This window comes from Serinus canaria, chromosome 8 (assembly GCF_022539315.1).
Source record: "Serinus canaria isolate serCan28SL12 chromosome 8, serCan2020, whole genome shotgun sequence".
Classification (NCBI taxonomy): Eukaryota; Metazoa; Chordata; class Aves; order Passeriformes; family Fringillidae; genus Serinus; species Serinus canaria.
The window spans coordinates 16,358,387-16,381,006 of record NC_066322.1 but is presented as its reverse complement, the minus strand read 5'-3'; the positions used below and the strand labels follow the sequence as shown (position 1 = coordinate 16,381,006).

The 22,620-nt window shown below is 36.5% G+C and overlaps 1 protein-coding gene across 2 annotated transcripts in view; it reads right to left on the bottom strand.

Annotated features, from left to right (window-relative positions):
• Positions 1 to 1,826: 1,826 nt before the first annotated feature.
• The window catches only part of BTBD8 (BTB domain containing 8), a 37,951-nt gene continuing 17,157 nt past the window's right edge, over positions 1,827 to 22,620 (bottom strand). For both annotated transcript variants that reach the window (XM_030226433.2, XM_050977357.1), the window contains 9 exons: positions 21,388 to 21,570; positions 20,494 to 20,631; positions 19,359 to 19,488; positions 16,776 to 16,837; positions 15,472 to 16,099; positions 15,078 to 15,168; positions 14,369 to 14,508; positions 10,987 to 13,317; positions 1,827 to 9,643 (listed from right to left, as the gene is read on the bottom strand). In XM_030226433.2, the coding sequence (XP_030082293.2) occupies positions 9,174 to 9,643; positions 10,987 to 13,317; positions 14,369 to 14,508; positions 15,078 to 15,168; positions 15,472 to 16,099; positions 16,776 to 16,837; positions 19,359 to 19,488; positions 20,494 to 20,631; positions 21,388 to 21,570 (4,173 nt within the window). In that variant the 3' untranslated portion in view covers positions 1,827 to 9,173. The remainder of the gene's footprint in view (positions 9,644 to 10,986; positions 13,318 to 14,368; positions 14,509 to 15,077; positions 15,169 to 15,471; positions 16,100 to 16,775; positions 16,838 to 19,358; positions 19,489 to 20,493; positions 20,632 to 21,387; positions 21,571 to 22,620) is intronic.

Genomic DNA, 22,620 nt, shown 5'->3' with positions numbered 1-22,620 from the left:
GGTGGTGGGGAGACAGCGGAGCCCGCCCTCAGCCTGACCCTCAGACGTCGGCCTCAGCCCTCACACCTCAGGCCTCAGGAGGAGCCCCCTGACCTCAGCCCCACCCTCAGGAGGAGCCCCGAGGCTGGAGGGAATGCTCGTAATGGGCGGTCAGGAACAGGCCAAGTTATTTTCTATGGAAGTTATATAAACATAGAAGTTTCACAGGATAAAAATGCAAAAGCGAGCGGCTGTTGTAGTGCACTAAATCAAGCATGATTTCTTACAAGAGACAGCACCACTTTCAGTGAAAAAGAAATACTGAGTGTGTTGAGGTTCTTTTTTAATCATGTAGGAGGAAATAACACTTCCACATGGTTAAGAAGAGCTGGGATGCTGAACCACTAAAAGCACTGGTACCCAGCTCTGCTCTTTAGCCAGGTGCGAGTCTAGCTTCTCATACTATCTTCTGAAACTGATATTTTTCCCAAAAATCAGATATTTTAGTAAAGCTTTTTCTTTTTACTCACTTCTTAGGGCATTTTAAAATAGAAGAAACTAACCTCACTTATGTATTTTTAAAATTGTAATTACAGAGAAATACAAATGCTGGATTTAGGCTTCTGATAATAGCTACCTTTTTCCCCTGATAGCCACTTACTGTGCATGAAGTTGGACACCCCCAAACTCAGTACATCACTTGAGAAGCATCAAAGTACAATGATGGGTAAGTGTGGGACAATGAGAAAAACCCAGATCTTAACAGAAAACACTTCCTATCAGTATTTTGCATTCAGTTGTTATACAGTTCCTCAAGTAAATTGTGTGTTAATTTCAGTTGGCAAATATTTATACCAGAAAGTATTTCTGCTTGTCACTTACATTTGACAGTGGCTGGTTTTTGAAATACAAATAGGGCTCCTGAGACAGAAAGTTCTGAACAGAATGGACCCTGGACCCTGCACTGTCTCCTGTGTGAAAGCTACCCTGGCCTAATGCTTGACTGGTACAAGTCTGGTGCAGTGGGACATGCTGAGCCCCTGGGACTCTGCCCAAGGGACAATTCTGGTAGAAGTTTGTTCTGCAAGACCATTTGAGTATTTCACGACTTGGCTTTCTCTTTTTTTTGAGCCTGAATGTCAGAACACTAATTAGGTAGAGCTCCGACTCAAAGAAAATAGATTTTTCTACATTGTATGTTCTTCAGAGCATTCTTCTCCACAGTAGTTTCCTTTCCCAAAAAGGACTTCTGAGGAAAGCTGTTTGATGAGCTGAAGTTATTTTCTGACTTACTGTTACCTCTGCTGTGACCATTTCTGCCATTTGGCTAGTCTTAGCTTTAAATCTCAGAACCATGTGGTTAGAACTCCCCTATGATAAAGATAATGGCATAAGCATTTGAATGAATAAGTAATTTATGACAAGACAAAAATCTATAATCCAATTAGTGTTTCTCTGTGTTCTCCTGGCCCCTATCCTATATGTTCTACATCAGCTCCATTGTTTGATTTTGTGGGACTGTTACATAGGTATCTTCTTCTCTGTATTTTTATATGAAAACTGATTGTCGATCTTCACAGCCATACCAACTATCCTGTTCTCTGGTGACATGACACAATCAAAGAAAAGTCAATATTTTCCTTTAAAGGAGAAAAAGGAGTGAAGGTTCAATAAAGATGGAAAAAGGAAAGTAATTTTTTTTTTGCCATTTACAGAGCACAAATAAAATTCATGTCAGCCTTCCACAAGTTGAATGAAGTACAGTGACTCAGCTTTTAACTTACACATAGGATTTATTATTTTCTGTCATACAGAAATCAACTAAGAACCTTGAGTATGTAGCATGGGGAAGAAGGGTTGTGGGACTAGGCAACCATACAGATATTCTTGAAACAGAACACTATGTTAACAAGAATTCATTTCAAAATAGGATTACTTAGGCCCCAGCTCATTATCTAAGTGTAGAAAGCAAGCAGGTGGGAAACATGCAAGCATTTGGTTTGAGAGCTTAACACCCTCCACAGGATTGAATGGTCAAAATATTCCAGGACCATAAAGCCATGGACTACAGGTAGTGACTCAAACCTTTCTTCATATGCATTCCATTATACATATATTGGATTAATCTTGGTTACTAGATAATCCAGATACATGGTAATCTTGGTTACATGATAATCCAAAAAATAGAGATTGAAGGTTTTTTTTTTTTTCTCTACAGATACAGGAGGAGATTTTGTTAGAGGCAGGAAGTTTGACTTAGAGGTGGGTTTCTTGTTTGTGGATATTACCTCATTTTATGAAAGTCACAAAAAGCTTTTACACTACCTACACTGAATCTGGCATGTACACAGAGTTTGTCCTATCTGTATTGATCTTAAGCATACTGATACAACTACTGGCAGGATGTCATGCCACACTCAAAAAAGGGTTATTAAAAACAAAGTGAAGAATGAAAATTATTTCATTAAGCACAACTGTAGGAAAATTGCAATAATCCCTATGTTAAGGATTGCATAGGTGAGGATATGCAACTCTCACCAACTTACTTCAAAACTGTTTTATACATTTAAGGTACATGGGCCAAAATTTTTACTCCAGTAACTAGTCTCTCTGTCTAGACACATAACTAACATGATCTTCATAGACCTGCATCTGATACCACTCACACTAACTTAGGTGGGAGCTGAGAAGGAGTAGTCACTGTCTTCAAGTGCATAAATACAAAGTATGATGGACTACCTAGGTAATTGGGCTGAGTCCCAAATTTGTGCATGTGAACTTCTCTTCAGGTTCCCCAGAATACACGCTCTAGTCCAGTTAACAGTCATGATCTCTAAGTGTACAAACCCTATTTTGACCATCAGTGTCCTTGTTAAATGTATCTAGTTACTGAGTTATAGGCAGCACCTCCAGATATTAAGGTTTGAGTTATTGAAGACATGTATTCATATTCAGCACAATAGAGAAAAAACTTATGTTGTATGTAATGCAAAAAGTTAGGTTCTTAGGACTTTGATTTCTCTAACTGGACAGTCTTCTGAGCAATCATTTAAGGAGAACAGGGAAGGAATTTAATGGAATTCCATTATTAATTATTTCACACTTTAACTGCATCTAGATGGTTCATCAGGATTAGAACCTCATTAAGTTGAGTACTGTATAAAAACACAAGTGTGCACAGTGCCTGCCCCCAGTGTCAGCTCCATTACCCTCTCTGAAAAGGGAATGCTAAGCTGAAAGCCAATCTGCAGATGTGGCTGTGGATTCACTTCTGTGTTTGCAGAACTGTGGCTTAATGGAGTGCACAGTGCAAATTGCAAAGAGAAGTATGAAAGGAAGGTCAAGTGCAAGAAATAGGTGTGCATGCCCACTCTGCATAGCTTCTTCTGGTTTTAGTTATCAATTGTAAAAAAACAAAGTTCTAAAAAAAATTACCAAACTCAGTATTTTTCCCCAGCTGATATCCAGTTCTTAGATAAATCCCTTTTATCTGTTACAGATTTAGCTTCTTTAAACACACAGTAGTTGTCAATGGGAAGAAGCTAGGTTTTAAATTAGCTAAAGAAGACATTTGAACTGTCATTTTTCCAAAGTTGAACATTAAAGCTTATTAAAAAAAAAAAATCACATATAGCTTTTGTTAAAGAGAGAAAGATGAAAATCAGAATGGGTTTTCTGCAAAAGATGAAAGCTTCTAATTATATTTGATTTCTGATCTAAAAGCCCATTTCCAGAGAATCATCTGTTGTAATAAAGCTGCAATACTTCTCATTTTATCTTTTGTCTTCAGTTCCTATGTAGTCCTGGCAAGAATGTCATCCATCAATGTAAAAATGTTAAATCACCCCAGTAATGAAATATTAACAGAATGCATACAATTATGACTCCTAAATTGAAGTATTTCTAGCTGTAATTTGTCATACCTACAATTCTACAATGTTATTAGTAGAATAGAACTAGAAAACTACGAAATATGTATATTGGAAAAATAGCATTTCTAGTACATGCATTATTATAAACAAGCCCTGAACCTCATTCAGCTGACGTCAGCAGGAGGTTTTTTTTTGACATCAGTAAAAGCAAAATAATGAATTCCTAAATATCTTGGTTCTCAGCAGCAGATGAACAACATAAGAGCAGTTCTTAATTCCTTCATGCAAAGGTTTAGGTTTTCTGGAGCAAAGTAGAATTAGCATGCTACTTATTATTTTCCAGATGGTAATAATATATATTGACATATATATAAAATAGTCTACTACAGTATGAACCTAGAACAGGTATCTGATTTTTTTTTTTTTAATCATATTCCGTGAAACAAACTCATAGACAATGCTAGGAGATCACATCTTAGGGACAGTCTTTGGGAGAAACACAGGAAGTTCTCTAGCCCTAGTTCTTCCAAAATAGTAATAAAATTTGCCAGCTCAAAAATTGAATATAATTTTGAAATAAATAAAACCTTAAAAAGTATGTTAGAAGATTATTAAACATATACAGTTCAGTCACATATCATCCAGAACTTAAAAATATTGCAAGCTAGCCATATTTCTTGTACTCAATTATTAATATTTTCCAATGACACACAGAGTAGTTTTATTGTAGTGAGAATAGTTTAATCTCAAATACCTGTTTCCCATGAGCATTGTGTTTCTGCCTGCTGACTTTATTATCATTTTATATGCTATGGACGTTGATGAGGGCCTAAGTACCCCATCTAACTTTGAAGTTACCCCTGCTTTTAGTAGGAGGTTGGACTACAGACCTTTGGAAGTCAGTTCAAGCCTACATTTTCTTGTATTGCTATGATTTTTCTGTAATTCTTTGATTCTGGAGGAAGCTTTTCTAAGGGCAAAATGTAAGAATTTATGAAGTGTCCTTTCCATAACCCCTATACCACAAAAGCAGATGTCTGGGTTTTTTATGCACTTATCTGATCACTTGTAGCAGTCCAGACTGCCTGCTGATCTCATTTCATGCTTACTTATCTCTTCTGATCTTCACTATGTCTCAGCCTCTGCATTTCTTTTGCTACACTACATAAACATGGAATAATCTCATGCATTGAAAAAGCAAACCAAAATATATTGTTAACTGATCTGCCTTTCTTAACTGTTGTTTCTCTCTTAGTGGTTAGGCTTGGTTTCCTTCCTGCAGTTCTGTCAGGCTCTACCAAACTGCTGTCTGTTGCCTTTGACTCTCTGGGCCAATCTCTCTTTGTGACCATAGCTCCTAGGAATACTTTCCTAATCAACCTCAAAACTGGTATTTTATACTCATCTGCCTTGGGAGCTATGTTCAGTGAAGCCAGTGGTGCAGTTTTCCTTAAATCCTCTCATCCTCATTTGACTCCTGCCTCCATCTTTTCATTTCCTTTGCTTCCCTAATTTATTTTAATAGATTATTTGGAAGAACTTCCCCCTCCTGCCTTTCCTGTATGGTTCCAAGTGTCTGGCCTTCCCTTTTCTGTCTGCAGTATGTCTGTTGGTGGCTTACTCCACAAATATAATATTAGCTATTATCTATGTGTAAAAACCCTTCAGAGCTGCTTCTCCAGTCCAGATTAGACTCTGACTTTCCAAGTGAAAAAAAAGTAATTATGCCTACAGATACCACTTTTGGAGGTCTAGTCTTTTTTTAAACTTAATACCTGTAAAACATCTTTTCTTATTTTTCACTTTCATAACATGTAATTCAAGGTAGCCCAAATCAGGGTCATTATCTGAGACTGATTGCCAAGTCCTCTCCTTTAAATTTCATGGATAGTTTACTAAAGGTGTCATTACTCTCTGTAGGATACAGACATCTTTGCCCATTCACAGTACAATCTCAGGTAAGCTGTCATTTGCACCTGTTAACTGCAGCCTGGTTTTCTCAGGCTTTGACAAAGCAATTTCACTGCTCTTATTCCAAATACTACTGCAAAGGTAGTATTCTGACTGTGCCATCTTTTTAGTTTCCTCACTGACATCCCTTCAGTGTTTCCTCAGATGTATCTATCAACTTTGTCTTTGCTTTAGAGGTCTTTCAGGATCTCATAATCACTATTCACTTGGAGCCCATTTCTCTATCAAGTTTTCAAACAAACCTTTATCCATTCTCTCCTGTTTTGGAGAATAGGCAAATACAGTGATAAACTCACTGCCAGGAGGTATGAGAAGGACTCCAAAGAACTCAGGTGACTGATACTATTAAACAAATAGCTACCTACACCTGGCTTAAAGCTTGACCATTCCCCTGAATGAGGTCAGGGTCAAACAGTTTAGGCAGCACATAAGGCTGGTCAGGAATATACTCCAGCTCCCTCGTTATCCAGCCTTCAAATCTCACCCTAAAGTTTCCCCTTCACCTAATGCATACAGGAGAAAAAATGACTGTTTAAACTGATGGTGTGCTGAAACCATTGCTAATCAGCTAGACAAATATTGACACTCTCATTTTACTTTTCCATTCATGTGCATTTTTTTTGTCTTTTGTCTTGGATTCTGACCACTCTGTGGGCAGTCTTTGTTTTTGCTCTTTGTTTGTACAATGTCTAGCCAGTGGGATGCTGGTCTGATTAAGCCTCACAGGCGCTCTAGTTACGCGAATTAAAAACAATACCACTTTCTATTCCTGCTACTCCTACAGACACTATCTGGCTGTGGGAAGCTGAATTCTATGGCTGCCTCTGTACCAAGTGAACAATACCATATCCCAATCAGTGGGCTGCTGCAAAACTGTTAAAGGAATTGCAACAACAGCACTGAGGATTTGAGGAGAGAAGCTAATTTAAGTAAATGAGCAAATAAAAGAAGTAAATGCAAAGACAAAAACCACAATTAAAAAATCCTAGATGTGTTTGTATTTCATACAACACACTTGAAATTTTGTGTCAATTTTCATTGTCACGTTGTCAATTCAGTAAAAAGTTAAAAATAGGGGCCAAGTGAAAAATAAATAGACAAAAAGATCCCTTCTTTCACTTTCTGTCACTTTTCCTTTCCATCACTTCATCTTGTTTTAACATGAGAATGCTCACTGTCAGAATATCATCAGGATTTTAAAGGTGATTAAACTTTTTGGTAGACGGCTTTTACTTTAGTACTTTACACAGACATTAAAAACCACTATTCCTTGGCCTTCTCCAAGAGCTTCTCTTGAGCTTCATCTTTTACTCTGGCCAGTACTATAGTTCTCTATTTTATCCAAAAGTTTATCACCTACTGATGTACCTTGTAAATGCTGAAGGTGAAAAATAGGTTTTCTTGATGTTTTGCACTTCTAAAGGTGCTTCTAACTCCCTCAATATGAAGACTGGGTTAAATACAGAGTATTACATTTATAATAGTTTGGATTACAATATCTCAGACTATTTATCCTGCTGCGAAAAGAGCAGATGAAAGGTTTTTATGATGAGACTGAACATCTTCCTTCCACAAGTTTAGAATCTTCCACTGACATAAAGAGAAAGGAAGGTTTTCCTTTTTCCCTTACCTTGACATTAAAGAACAAGATAAATTTCTTTCTCCATTCATTTTGAGAATAAAACATTACTTTTACTTATGTATCAGAAATTCAACAAAGTGCCTTGCTAGATAAATTATTTTGCCTCAAAGATTTTTATTCTGTCAAATCAAAAGTCATAACTTCTTTAATCATACACTAGGGCAAGTTCATATTTCCACAGAACTGAGTTTCGGACTATGAACAAAAAGAAATGAAGTTTGTCAAGTTAAGGTGCACTGCTGGAATTGTGCAAAAGCTTGCAGAACTGACTGTGTTATCAGTGGTTACAGTCAGCTTAAGTTGTGTACTTCTATAGTTTCAACCAGAATAGAATGTTAGTTAGCCTTTTACTCCTATATGGCACCCACTCCTGAAGGCACTTCTGTTAATGACTAAGAGGAGGTAGAATACGTCCTTTTGAGATTTTAAGCTGTGTGGAAAACAAGCACTACTGTTTCCATAATGCTGATATCTTAAGGGAGTCCAGCCTTTGCAGGGAAGAAAGCCCTGTATGTTTCAGGAGTTCTGACTAGGGAAGAATTACAAGAAGTTTCTCACTCCTTCCTCCCGTGTCAATCAGAAAAGACAGTGATCAGTCCTATCCACACCCAAAGAGCCAAAAGCAGCAAAATTATCTGTATATCCTATTTCCCTCTGAGTTAAAAGAAAGGTTATTGTTATTTAGTCTCCATTTATAAAAGCTACACTAGAAATAATAACGAAGATGCAGTAATCCTATTACCACTCCCAAAAATGTGGCATCTATGAAAACACACAAAACCAAATTCCTGAGAATCTTGCTATACTTCAGCATGAGAACGTGCAAGTGTAATTAATTAATGCCTGAAGGTAATTCTAGTTAACATGAGACTTCAGATGTAACACTGACCACAACTTCAGATTCAGGTGTACTTTTGGAGACATCAGACATGCCGTTTTTTAGAGCGGGAGCAACATTCTATCAACTCCTTTGAATTCATGCACTATGCCATTTAAAATATTTACTTAAATATGTGCATTTTCATGAAAGAAACAGTGGTCTTTGTACAGCACAGACCCTGTGAAGTCTTATATTTGAAGAAAAGGCAATTTAAAAAATTTATTGGAAACTTCTAAACAAAACAAACCAAAACACAAAAATCAAATCTGGAAGAAACAGATGAAACAAGCTGCTCATATTAACAAGGTCCAAGGCAGATTCAGATTCAAACATTTTCTTTGAATATGTTTTTCTGTCAGTTAAAGTAGTGTTGGCACACATCATCTTTTGACACAACAATTCTGAATCTTTATTGTTGTAAAATGAAGTCACCATATTGGGGGGAGAAGGAGAGGAATAGGTCTACTATAGTGCATTCGTCTTTAAATTTTTGATCAATGAGAACATTAAATGTCAAAAAAGAAGAAAAAAGGAAGGGCAGAAACCCAGACTTTTCTTTCATGTTATCTAGTTTTGCTAACAATTCTAGAAAATACATGCTCAAGTTCATTTTTAGAAAAGACATACATTTAAGTCTTGAAAAATTATTGTACTTGTGATTAAATCTAGATGATAAGTAACATATTTACCTCATTTTATCAGAAAGATTGCCTCAGTATCAAGAATTGCTTGTTCTTGACTGATGCAGTATTTCATTATGGTATGGAAACAACTCATCAAAAATAGATTTGGGGAATGGGTTGGAGTTCAGTTGCAAACAGCTGAAACCTTAATGATGGGTTTCCAGTTCAAGAATTGTCCATTCCCCTTGAGGGGACGAACAGTCTTCAGATGAAAAGCTTGCCACTGTAATGCTTGCTGAGGAGTCGTCAAGTGGAGACATGAGTTCAGTCCACCTACTGAATGTGTCAACCTGTGAGGTACCCTGAGGATTCGAACCATCTCGAGCCAGAAACAGTGTCTGATTGATAAGACATTGTGCTAAGTTAAGGTCTTCAGGAACAGAGTTTTTTAAATCTATATGTGAGTCCTGCTCAGATAGCAATTGCCTGAGTAGAGTCCAGTCCTGTTCTGCAAACTGTTGATCTTCAAAATCCATCTCTAGATCTGCTGTTTCTGAATCCATCCTCTGCTCAATTGCTTCTCCAACATCCATCTCATATATTGGAGAAAGGGTTTTTGAAGGCCGATGTTCATACATGCAGGTTTGTGCCATTGTGTCATAATCATCTATGTCTCCTGAAATAATTCACAATACTGTACAATGTAAAAATTGTAGATGATCCTCCCCTCAGGGCTGTGTAGAGCAAAATTTAATTCATTCAGGAAGGATAATCCAATCAGGTTAAAAAAAGGGGGGATGGAGGGTTATACAAAATTGACAAAATTTGAGGCATTTATTTCCTATATAAAAACAAAGTATGATTTATAAATTAAGTTAAAGCAGCAATCACCACTGGTAATTAACAATAACCTCCATAATTAAGTTTCTGATACAGAAAATGACAATGTAAATATACACTTAATGCACATGAAATTTCTCATTTACTACATAAATTAAATTTAGACCAGGAGGTGCATAGAGGGGATTAATAGAGAATGATTACTGAATGGTGACTTAAGCTATGTCAGCTTAGAAGAGAATTAAAACCAAAATTCTTTATCCACAGGCTTATTTCTACACTGTTCATGCAAGGGCAGCTGCAGGCAAGGGCAAGCAAACTTAAAAAAATAGTACAACTTTTAATGTCTTCTTGTTCTGTGGTCTGGCTGAACATAGATCATCAGGAGTGTTTCATTACTCTCGAATACACAATAGTTGTAATCAACACTATTGTATATTTTTGATGGGATAAACAGACTGGAGTATTGAGATAAAGAAGACAAAACACAAAACTAGACAAGTATTCATCTAGCTACATGAAACAAGTTAGAACTTTTTTGTATATAAGCATCAGTTCTAAGTATAATGTCTCTTTAGGAAATAAGCTTTTACTGGTAAAATTTAGAATTTTAGACGTCTTATAAGCTCTAAAGCAGAGTTCAAACCTACTCCCACTGGTATATATGGCAAATATTCAGTTATATTCAGTGGGAGAACGATCCAAATTTGTATATAGTATATAAATAAATAAATTACAACAATAATGCATATAGCTGTTCAGGTAAACAGTTCAGTGCGCTTTAGTTAAAGTTATTACTTTAGTTATTGCACATCCCATTCAGACATACTATATGTTGTCAAGCAGACAAAACAAATACTAAGGTTCCATCAAAAGCTGATGCTGTCAATGTTAGATTGGATCAAAAATAACTGAAGTACAAACAACTGCATCCAATCTTTCTTTTAGCATTACAGGAAATCTCTTTTCTTGTAGTCAAGTTTCTCATTGAACAGCAGGGTACTGACGGATACTTCAAACAGACAAGCATTTCTCTACCCAAGTGAAATACTTAAAAATATTTAAATACTGTTTCATCAAAAATTACTTCAGTTCAGGATTCAATCCCAGACAAATTGCCAAAGCTTTCCCTATTAATTTGGTTTTGAATGACTGAATGTTTCTATTTCTGTACATTACCTGGAAGTAAATCAGTATTATCGCATTCAGTAGTTGCTGGTTGACTGTCTCTCACTTGACTTTCCTGAGTCAGCATCTGATTCTTACTGGCTTCTACAGGTTTTGCAGAGCTGCTCTTTTGCACATCAGAATTAGTTTCTCTCTGCTGAAGATCCAGATGACATGGTCTTTCTTGAGATTTTGCATCATTGTCTAAGTACTTATTGCACTGCTGAAATTCACCAGCCACCTCATTCTTCATATTTACTTGCTGGTTTTCTCCTGGATGTGGACTACCTGCTGAATATACTTTCTCTGGGCAGTTTTGTTCAGTCATTGAAGCACCTTGATTCTCCTTTCCTGGGATTTCAGTACCGTGAAGAAGCAGGACAGAACTTCCACTTCTATCCGATCTATTGTCTCTATCCTTTTGCTGTTTGCCATCCGGGAATCCCTCTTCAGTTTCCAATGGGTATCTTGAATAAAATGTATTTCCATGGTGCTCTTGAGAAACACTGTCAAATACTTCCGAAGGAGTAAGAGAATCTATTGAGTGCTGACGTGAAGTGTGAGCTTCCACTTTATCGTCGGCTCCCAATTCGTCACATTCATCTACTGAAAGTAAAACAGATCGTTTGAAATTTTTAGTTTTAGAAAACTCCTGACTTGCAGTATCATTTTCTGCTGCATCCTCAAAAGCTAAATTATCAATTCCTTGGAACTGTTGAGTAGGAACATTTGATGGGGGAAAGTTTTCTGCAACGTTCTCTGCTTCAGATCTGTCATCTTCTGTTTCATCAGCAGAAGAAGAAACTTGGTCTGCTTCCTGAGTAAACTGAGCATTACCAAAAGTAGAACTTTTGCTTTCTCTAGTCGTGGTCCGGGAACCGTCTTGATGGGACCAAATTTTTCTTGGTATTTCATCATCACTTGTTGAATTAACACGAAAGAGATCAGAACTCTCTTTTTTCATTTTCACTTCTATTCTTAGGCTGCTATCATAAATTTTTAATTCCTCAGGTGTACTTGTGTCACTGCTGCTTCTTCCAAGAAAATCATGACATAACATAGTACTGCATTTAGAAATTCCTCTTTCATTGGATCCCTCATCGTCCTGAGAGCCTCCGGCATCATAATCTTCTGATCTTGGTTTTATATCATCAGAGGAGGTGGTTGCACTGCCGGTATCTGATTCAGGGCTCTCTTTTGCATCTACAGCGCCAGTACTCCAATGGTCCACAAAGGGAATTTCTGCATTTTCATGGTTTTCTGGCATTTCCATAGGCTCTATAAGCTCTGTGTAATTAGGTGAATACTTTTCTGTTATTTGTTCTGTGGAACATTCTGAAGCATCATCTATATCTGTTGTAACTGATTTATATTCAGTCAAGGCTGATGTATCACACACTTCTTCAACTGTAAGAAATCCTTCCACATGGATCTGAGAAGATGATGTCTCATCCTCTTTATTGGTTACTTGGGAAGGGCTTGACAAAGCACTTTCACCATAGTTATAACCTGTTTCAGAGTTTATTTTATCACTCTGTTCATTACAGACTTTTGCTGCTTTTGAATCTTTCACCAGTTCTCCTAAAACAATAGCCTTTTGATTGGTTTCCTCAGAAAAGTCTGAATATCCATCACTGGAAGACGGTGCATGACAGTGAAATTCAGCTGTATTATCATCTTTCGCTGGATCTTCAGTCTTTCTAATTCCAGTCTGATCTCCACAGATTTGTCTTGTTTCCCTGTCATTTTGTATTGAAACATTCAGTTTATAAATAGTTTCTTCTGCAATTTGAGGAGGAGAAGATTCGGATTGTATTTTGTATTGCACAGTTTCAGAAGAATCTGGTAATTGTTGTTTATTGGATTGACAGGACTCCAGCAATTTATTGTCACTGCTACTTTCTGTGGCAGGTTTTAAAGACTCATTGGCAGAATAGCATTCATTATTGTCATGAAGCTGACCTGCCACAGCATCAGCCGTGTTTTTCTCAAGTTTCTGTCCTGAACTTCTGTGCTCAGAGGTGTGCATATTCTTCTGGACAACAGGAGAATCACACCTTGAATACTTTTGGGCAGAGGACTGAGATTTTAATACAGCTGTTTTCTGTTTCGGGTCTTTACTATTCGTAATCTCAGCATTCTTTGATGGAGCCAGAGTCTTAGGTGTTATTTTTGAAGTGGCTTTTGCTACAGGTGTTTGTGATTGTTTAATACTCTTCTTCTTAGCTGAAGGATGTTTTTCTGGGAGTGTTGTCTGAACCAGGTTTTGTAACACATTTTTTTCTTCATTATGTTTTGGAGATATTCCTGATTTCAGTGAATTTGGTGATTCCCCCTGAGGTCCTAACAAACAGTAAAAAAGACTATAAAGGTTGTATGTGCCAGTCACAGTATATTCACCAATTTTATGTTAATGTTTGTTTATGTTAAGAAACAAGTTACTCAACTTTTAATGTAATTAAGGGATTTAAGGCTTGTTAAAGAATTAAGATGTGAAATAACAAACAGTAGACAAAAATACCATCTTGGCACCTTTAAAGCAGTTCATAGAATATACAGACAGGAATCACTTCAGCCTGTAACTGAAGCAGTCATCCCTAAAGAAGAAAGCAGCAGCTCTCTAATGCATACAAACACTAAACAGCAGCTTAGCACAGGAAGTAATAAGTACTGTTTTCAATTTATATTGTAGAGAAAATGAACAGAGGCAAAAAATAATTACATTAGTTATAATGTGATTAGAATACCAGAGTTAATGTCCCTGCTCAGTCAGAAAATACTGCAAGATCTTTAATGATCACAAATTGACAGAACCTGTGTCTTCTATATCACAGTGCATTTCAGATAAAACTTGAATATTGAAGCTCCATCCTTAACACCTTATATCCTTCTAAACAAGTGTTTCCTCTCTGTGTTCTACACTGTCATTTCCTACCCCTGCTATCAGTAGCTGTTGAAATTGAGTATTTGTTTGAGGCCAGTATCAGCCCCAAACAGCACTACTGAGAGGGGGAGATAGGAAAACACCTAATTGGGGAAGCATAAAGCAGTCTGCAGTCCAGATCTTTGAGGCTTATTACCGATGCTCGACCTACAGAAGTTCGGTTGAGCTCAGTTCAAATGGTTCCAAATGCAGAAGTGCAGGGGATCAGCAAATGGAAGACTCTGCAATGCAGATTAAACAAGCAGAAGAAAACACTGACTGGCAGTGAAGACTGTCTTTTAAGTATTTTGAAGTTGACACATTAATTTGCATTTTACAGTTTAGGACTGTCACCAAAGTGAAATATGGAAAAAACCCAGAATTCTCCAGAAGATTTTTCCAAATACTTGCGCAAAAAACCAAACAGATCTCAAAGCTTTGCATAATAGTGGCAGATCATTTAAACTTTACCTTGGTTCTTGGGAGAATTGGTAGGTGTATTTTGAGTCTTTTGCTGTGCTGCAGAACTCATACTCACATTCCCTTTTTTCTTCAGAACAGCTTGTACATTTTGATCATTACACCCTTTTCCTGTTGTTTTTTTTGTCAGACTGCAAAGAAATCATTACATCCATTATTTCCAGGCTTAGATCTAGCAATGTTTTAATTATATCTAAACAAGAAATATATGTTTTTCAACGTGCACACATATATAAACATTGAAAATGCAACCTAAAAAGTAAACTTTTTGAAAATAAAAATTAAATATATATCTATATTTTTAATTTATGTACAAACGTGTGTATATAATGACCCATTTCACAATGTCACTTCAGCTCCCTCCTATCCAGTTTAATCTAAAGGATTCCAGAAATGGTACATTTACAACACCTTGTGTAGTCATTAACTGTTCCAGTATGCAGAATTCTGAATGATCTATAACAATTTAAAAATTATTAACATGCAGCAGTCCAACACAAAAGCCAAACCAGTTTTATCTTTACAGCAGAGTTGCCAATAGCTAACTCAAATTGTTTTGCAAATAACATCCTACAGACATCTATTCTCAGAGTAAAAAGAACATCTAATGGTAAGCTTAATAGTTCACCTGAAACCTTTCTTCCCAAACTCATACACTCATGCACACATCTATGAAGCAGCATATTGCTTTGTAACATACCTGCTTGTTGTGGCATTAGCCTCAAGCTCAGTCTTTTTTTTTTTGGTGGTGACTCCATTTGATACCTTCACAGATACCTTTGTTTTCACTACTGTAGAGTAAATTCAAAGTTAATTACAGAGGCAAATGCACTGCACATAAGTACTGAAAAAATTCTAATATATGAAGATCAGTTATTGAGAAGATCATACATGCTAAAGGTGTAAAATGTTTACTGTTTTAGATGGTTATTAATTGACCAAAAAGTCAGTTTATACTCATTTACAGGGGAAGAATGTAACTCTTATCAATTTCTAGTAGATTGTCTTAAAGCTTCCCTGGTTGGTTTTCAGTGTATGACCAGCCTGAGACCAATCAGAAGAGGACATTAAAGAAAGAATTTTAAAAAAATTACCAGTCTGTTTTTTCCCTTCCTCTACCGATTTGTCCTCTTTGGGTTCCTCTGTCTGTTCACCCGCAGTCTGGATATCCATGTTTGAATTTGCTGACTGGCTGGAAGTTGCTGCAACAGTCACCAAGGAGGGAGATTCCTTCCCTGTGGTTTTTTTCAATGGCTTTGTTTTGTTCTGCATGCTTGAAGTTACTGTCAGCACTTTAGGTCTGGCACCTGCAACTTTTCCTTCGTGATTCCTTAGTCCTTTGCTGCTTCCTGAATTTTTTTGTCCACTTGAAGATGATGTCTTTTCTATATCTTGCTTGGTAAGCATGCTTTCAGCCTTCACATTTCCATTATTTTCTATTTTTGTCTTTATAACAGCTCTAGCCTTTGGCAAAGCAGCTTTTTCTCCAGGTTTGGAATCCTTAGTAATCTTGGAAACTAATTTTTTGCCATCTTTCCCCTTTACATCCTCATGCTTTGAAGTCTTATTAACAGTGTTTCTATTGGTGGATGCATGTCCAGATGCTCCTAATCCATCAGATTTCATTTTATCCTGATTAGTGGAAGAATCTCCCCAGCAATCTTTCTTGCCGTGTTCTGCCCAGGAAGTATTCCTTATACCAACAGATGTAGTTTTATTTAGCTAGGGAAAAAAATGGCATCAGAAAAAAACCCAAACAAAACATACTTGTAATATATGATTTTACAGGATGGTTTTAACCATTACCAAAAAGTGTATCCACACAGAAATGTCAATATTGTTTCTCTCAGGTAAAGAGGAACTCAAACATGGAGAATTAAGTGCACAAAAGGGGATCTCTGTGATACCAGTGTCATTGCAGTGTACGCAAGCCTGTCAAATCATGTCAAACCCATACTGGTTTTTACAAATTATTAATGTAGTTTTGAGTGTGAGTTTCAATAGAAGAGTTTTCAGAGCAGGGAGTGTAACAGACTCAGTGTTGTGGTGGTTTGTAATAATAGCAGAGATTCATTAGCTCAATAGCAAACCATTTGCTCTGGGAAACAGATGAGTTTCATTATGTAGCAAGAGAGGAATGTGAGGTTCTGAATGCAAATTCCTGCCTTTTATTTGAGCTTATCTGTTTGAAAATATCGCAGAACAGAGTCTAAGTCCTAAGATGTTTCCAGTAGTCATTACTGATTCTGCAGAAACAGTTTACAAGAAAATACAGATTTTTTTCAAAAACAAGTTCCATTAAACAATATGGAAAATAAGTATAAATTTAAACAAATAATGAAAATAGTTTTGTTTGGAATTATATGAATGTTTTAAACGTTTGGATATAAATGTTTACCTGAGAACTGGTGAATACAGGTTTTTTACCAAGTCTTCGGTCATCACCCTTGTCAAATGCAGCTGTAAAAGGAACAAGCAGTTTCTTCACCGTTTGGCAGGAAAAAAGGGGGACAGAAATCAAGCCAGCCTACTCAGTTAACATCATGTGAAATCAGAAAGCACTTCTTTGGGTCCTGAATTACTCTAGAAGGGCTACTTTTTGGTGACATGGCAAATGTTAAGTGGAAATACATGGTTTTATGTTTGGAACAAAAAATGTGGGATCTACAATGACATCACATGGCCATAAGCAAGTTACTTAACTCTTCTGTTTCCCCATGTCCATAGTGAGACTTTTGTTTATTCAAGCTCAATTCATTTATAGCTAGCAGTGCACTGAGACCTTTAAAAGTGTACAAAATTTACAAAAAGATACCTTCAGATTTAGAGTACTAACAGCCTTTAAGTGTATGGTTTATTATAAGGTATTTATTTATACTCTATAAAGAAAAGATTAATTACATTAAAGTAAATGATACTAGTTTTCAAAATTGGCAAAGCCAAAACACCTAAATGTACACAGTAAGGTCATAGTGCCTCTTTAGATAGCATGCAGCGTAAAGTCATGAGAATTATCCCTGTGATTGTCATGTGGAGTTTTCAGGCAGTGAATGTCTTTTTTTTCATCTGATGTACTCTGGGAGGAAAGCAGTTTTCAACAAAGCTTTTGAATCAATTGCACTTGTAGAACACAAAAGGGATATTTATAGACACTGTACAGACCCAGAATCGATAGGTTTCATTTATGTCTGTATTCATATTTCAACTGGAAAAAAGGTTTTGCAAAAAATATATTAAAAAATGTAGGCATTCAGTGCCTCATGTTCTGAGGTACTATACATGGAAACATTTTTTGTATGTATATTACAAAAATTTTTCTGAATTCTTGCTAAAGATACTAAAAACAATTTTTATTTAAGTCTCTAAAAATCACACAAAAGGTATGCTGAAAATGGCACCCCAGGGATCAAATCCTTTTTCTAGCAATGACTCTGCATATTAATACATACCAATATATTAAGACAAAATCCTTATAAATTTGTGCTTAAGAAAACACAAGACAGGCTGTAAATGAAAAAACCACAATATCATCTCTCTTATTTGGCATTTTTCCTCCTCTATTATAGCCTTCTAAATCTACATAAGCTAAATTTCTAGGAGCAAAGCCACCAACAGTAATCTTTAAGATGAAAGTTTATCTAAGTTATCCTACATGCATTTCACCTGAAGATTAAAATTTGTCTAGCAATATTGTAGGTTTGCTTTGCCTGTGATTAAAACCAGATAATTCATGCAAACATTTCAGCCTTTTCATATATAAAATATATGCAACTTTAGTCAGAATTTAACCTAAAAGAAAACAAAATAATTTTTGGCAATATGGAGTTTGGAAAATTAAGACACACCTTGATTTTAAATATTTTTTTCTATTGAAAGCACTAGTGTAAAGTGGCCAAAACATCATTCACAATAGGGACACAAGCATCTTAAAAGTAAACCACCCCAAATGAGAACAACCCACCCTTTTTTCTAAAGGCAACTCCTCTGCTTCTGAAGGATTTTATACTCAAGAAGAAATCCTATCCCTGTTGTACAGAGTAGTATGAGATATTACTTGACTACATTCCTAAATCATGCTTAGAAAGACTGTCACTGCATCTTTCAGCATGTAATCGTAGAATAAAATTTGCATTTACCTCTAGGTATATAATTATGATATTGCTGCTAATGTCTTTAGGGATATAAAAATGTTCACATCTCCTTTGAATCAAAAGCGATTTGAATTCAGAGCAGTATTTAACATTCTTTTCTTTTACAACACTGTACTGTCAAAGCTAATATTAAACCAGAACCTGAACTCCATCATCAGTTCCACATCCTCAGAATACTAGTGTACTTCAAAACAAAGGAGCATTCAGAACAAAAACTCCTTTTTGCTGGAAGTGCTGTCTGTTAAAATGTTGAGAGCACACCATGCAGCTCCTTAGGGGCTCTCTGCAGCAGCACACACAAGATCACAATGCCAGCCAGCCGAGCAGCCCAGCTATCTGCATTTGCTCCCAGTGCACAGGATGAGCATTATGCAAGAGACGAGCAGTATTTTTACATCATGGAGAAAACGATAAAGGACAGAAACGGAGTTCAGGGAATGGATAATCTGCTTTGTGCAAATTTAATTCATCCACAGCTCTTATCTCCTTAAAAATGAGGCAGATCACGTTTTTAATCCTACTGCAGTGTTTTCAGTAATTTAAAGTAGCTGTAAATAAGAATAGAATCCATCTACATGATGGTGGAGGGGTTCTATTATATATACTCCTAAAAAGAAAAGCAGAGAAGACTCTTCACAGAAAAAGACTTACTGATTCCCATGTTTGAAACTACCTAAGCATGCCATCATGCTTCTATTCTAAAACACCACTTCAAAACACAAAGCAGCAAAATTTTGCTTCAGTTTGTATCAGGCTCCACAATTCCATCTGCATTGTATCCACTGAACAGATTGCTAAAAATTTCTAATGCCATTTGATGCCAGACATACCTGCTTGTATTTTCTGTTGATGGTCTGGCCTCATCAGCTTCCAGCCTTCTGTGTGACGAACAGCATAAAAAGACTGAACCAGGAAGACCCAGAGCTTATCACGCAGCGCCTGGATCTTGCACGTAAAACCCTGTGTTCAAGTAACAAATCAGCAGCTGGCGAGGGGCATATTGTCATAGCAACCAGTCATTATTCCTTTCAGAATCTACTTACTCCCTAAGCTAGATCAATGATGTCATCACTTATATTTTATAATGGTCTGGTAGATGGAGATGCTGTTTTTGAAGGATTATTGCCCACCACAGTGATTTTTTCTACAGTTTAAAACCTACAAATTACAGCACTAGTTAACACTACATTGCTCTCACTGCTCCTTTTTTCCTTTTCTTTTTTTTTAAATGAACCCCATAACAGCTCTTCACCATCAGCTGTGTCACAACAAGGTCAAATACTCCAGGGAAAAATAATGTATTTGATTAAATTTTCATTGCTTTGACCAAGTAAATCTATAATAGCAGCAGATTGCAGTAATTAACATTTCATTTATTTTTTTATTCTTTGTCATACTATTTATGAATTGTTCCCAGAATTAGCCAACCACAGCTTAAATGTCATTATTTAGATTGTGTGAATATATACGGTATGTTACACACATGGAGGCTGACAACTCCACCCAATCCAAAAAACACACACTGGATTAAGTGTCAGTCCTTGCTTTAGAGGACAGTTTAAAAAAAAAACCTTCACAAAAAGCAGGGGAAATATTTAGGAAGGAAGAGAATAAACTCTCTTCCCCTGTAAGTTTTAGGTAATGCAACATTTTGATAAGTTTTTCTCTTATCACAGATTTAAAGTCACAGTAAAGATCAATAGGGCAGTGTTGCCCATAGGACTTATATTTTCAGTAATACACAGGAATTTTTTTATGCCAGGATGGGGTTTCTCTTTGAAGTCAACAAATGCCTACATTTTCTGTACTTCCAAAAGGACCTTGGATTTATGTAGATGCTTTTCTGTCTGACCCCAGCTGCATGACTGAGCCATCTGAGCTCACACCATATCATCTGATTTGAACCATGGCATGAAACTGTACCAGAATAGTTTTTCTACAAGCACTGCACATTTAAAAACCTACCATCTCCTTCACATTTGCAGAGTCCAGCAACATATCCACTGCTACAAGAAGAAAGCAGCTATTTTCATTATTAATGCTTTTTTCAATTGCATTGAAAATTAGTTCTAGGAGGTCAGGTTTGCTGCTCATTGCCTGTGCCTGAGGAAACAACAAAAGGCAGTCTATTAAAACAAAAGCGTGTACTTTGTATGCAAAAGCATTACCGAGCAGAGAGGATCTGCTATCAAGCTGTGCAGGAGGTATTCCAAAGCTGAGCATCTTCTTTTGTATCCATCCCACAACCCCACCCCTCTCCAGGAGTCTAGCAAATTATCATGAGGCCTCGCTCGTTAACAGAAATTTTAGGGACAAGCACACTGTGATGAATTTACAGCCCCACACAACTCTGGATCCAAAGGCAAATTGTTTTAACATTGCCCTCTTTCTTTTTTTCACTCCTCTGTACATATTAAAAAACATATTTCAGATGAGAAATGAACTGGCTGGGTGACTAGGTAAGTTCTCACCAGAGAACTGACCACAGAAATCAGCAGAAGTTTGAGTACACTGCTCATACTCATCATCTTGTAAATCCGAGCTGTTTTTCCAGGGGTCTGAAAGCTTTTTTTAAGCAACACAGAAACCAATTGGAACTTTTGCTTAACTGAAGCACATAATCTGAATGCAGTATTAGCACTGTGTATCAAAGCATTTATATGCTTTAAAACAAACCTGAAAAAACCCACCCCCAAACTCTTAGTTTTGGTGGGTTTTTTCTTTCTCTTTTTTTTTCCATAGAATTGTAATTCAAAGCAAAAGTTGAGACTATTTTGGTAATTCAGCAGCCTGATCTTTCAGAAATGTGATATAATTCAATTTATTTGGAAGCATATAAGAGCTTGAGGGCACTTTTACCTGCAACAAAACAGAGAAGCCTTCACTTTGTACTATGTGTAGGAAGTTTGCAACGATAAAGGTTACACATTCCTCATGTAGCCGTGCTGCCAAAGCCACAGCTGTCTCTGTCCATTTCACTGGGGGCAGGCTATTGATCAGCCGGTCACTCTCCATCAGACGGGAAGCAGCATTCTTGTGGTTCTTGAAACAGAAACAGAAATTAGCCTGTTGCCAAGCAATTACCTAAAGAATTGCTGATTGTAAAATAGCTTCTGTTCAGTTACTGAGCTTTTACACAGGGATCCAATCATGTCATTATTTCCCTTATTTAAATAATTGTTAGGGTTTATAATTCTTAATATTACATGTGCCTTTGAAACTACAGCAGAAATAGAAATCTCTATTGGTTCAGTTTTGCCTGAAGTTAGGTAGTAAGGTTTTAAAGTTTTCAATAGCTTTTACTATATTTCTTCAACTGTGTCATTATGTACTGCAGTCCTGAAGAAAAAAAAGGCATCTTTGCTGGAGAAGCTGAATAGACAAAAAGATCATAGGTCACTGAAAGATTTAATAAATTCTTGAATAAAACTGCTAAGCTGAGGTTTTAGGTTGAGTGTGGATGGCCTAGCACTTGGGATACAGAAAAAACTTAGTAATTATGAATCCTTTTGATTTAAAGGAATCAGACAACAAATATTTGTCTTCCCAGATGGAGTTTTAACTGAACTTACCCTCTTTGTTATCTAAATTTGATCAAAGAAAAGTAACTGTAACATTTCTAGCTACAATTCAAACATGCAGACAGATTTGCTGATATTTATTATCCTAGTCTCTGTCTTTGGTTCTTTAATGCATTGCATCAGCACAGTACCTGAGGGCAATTTCTACTGGCTAACACATTACTTAAAAAGAACTTGGAATTTATGGTTATCCACATTAGAATGGCCTGAAAGCTCTATTCAATGTGACCTAGCAGGACACTGATAAATTATGCAGTAACACTTGAAAAAGCAACAATTCAGAGGAATATTTAACACAAAAACTCTTACTGCAAATTCAGATCACAATCAAATTTGTCCTATGCAAGTTAGCAGGGCGTACCTTCTTTGTGCATATTATAGTTAAAGATAAAATCTGACCATCCATTGTTGAAATATATTTTAAAAATTATTTTACTCATCTCTGGGCAAACTCAGTTTTCTTCTCTGCAGATCATGTAAATTAAGAATTACATATATGCTCATGGTTTGA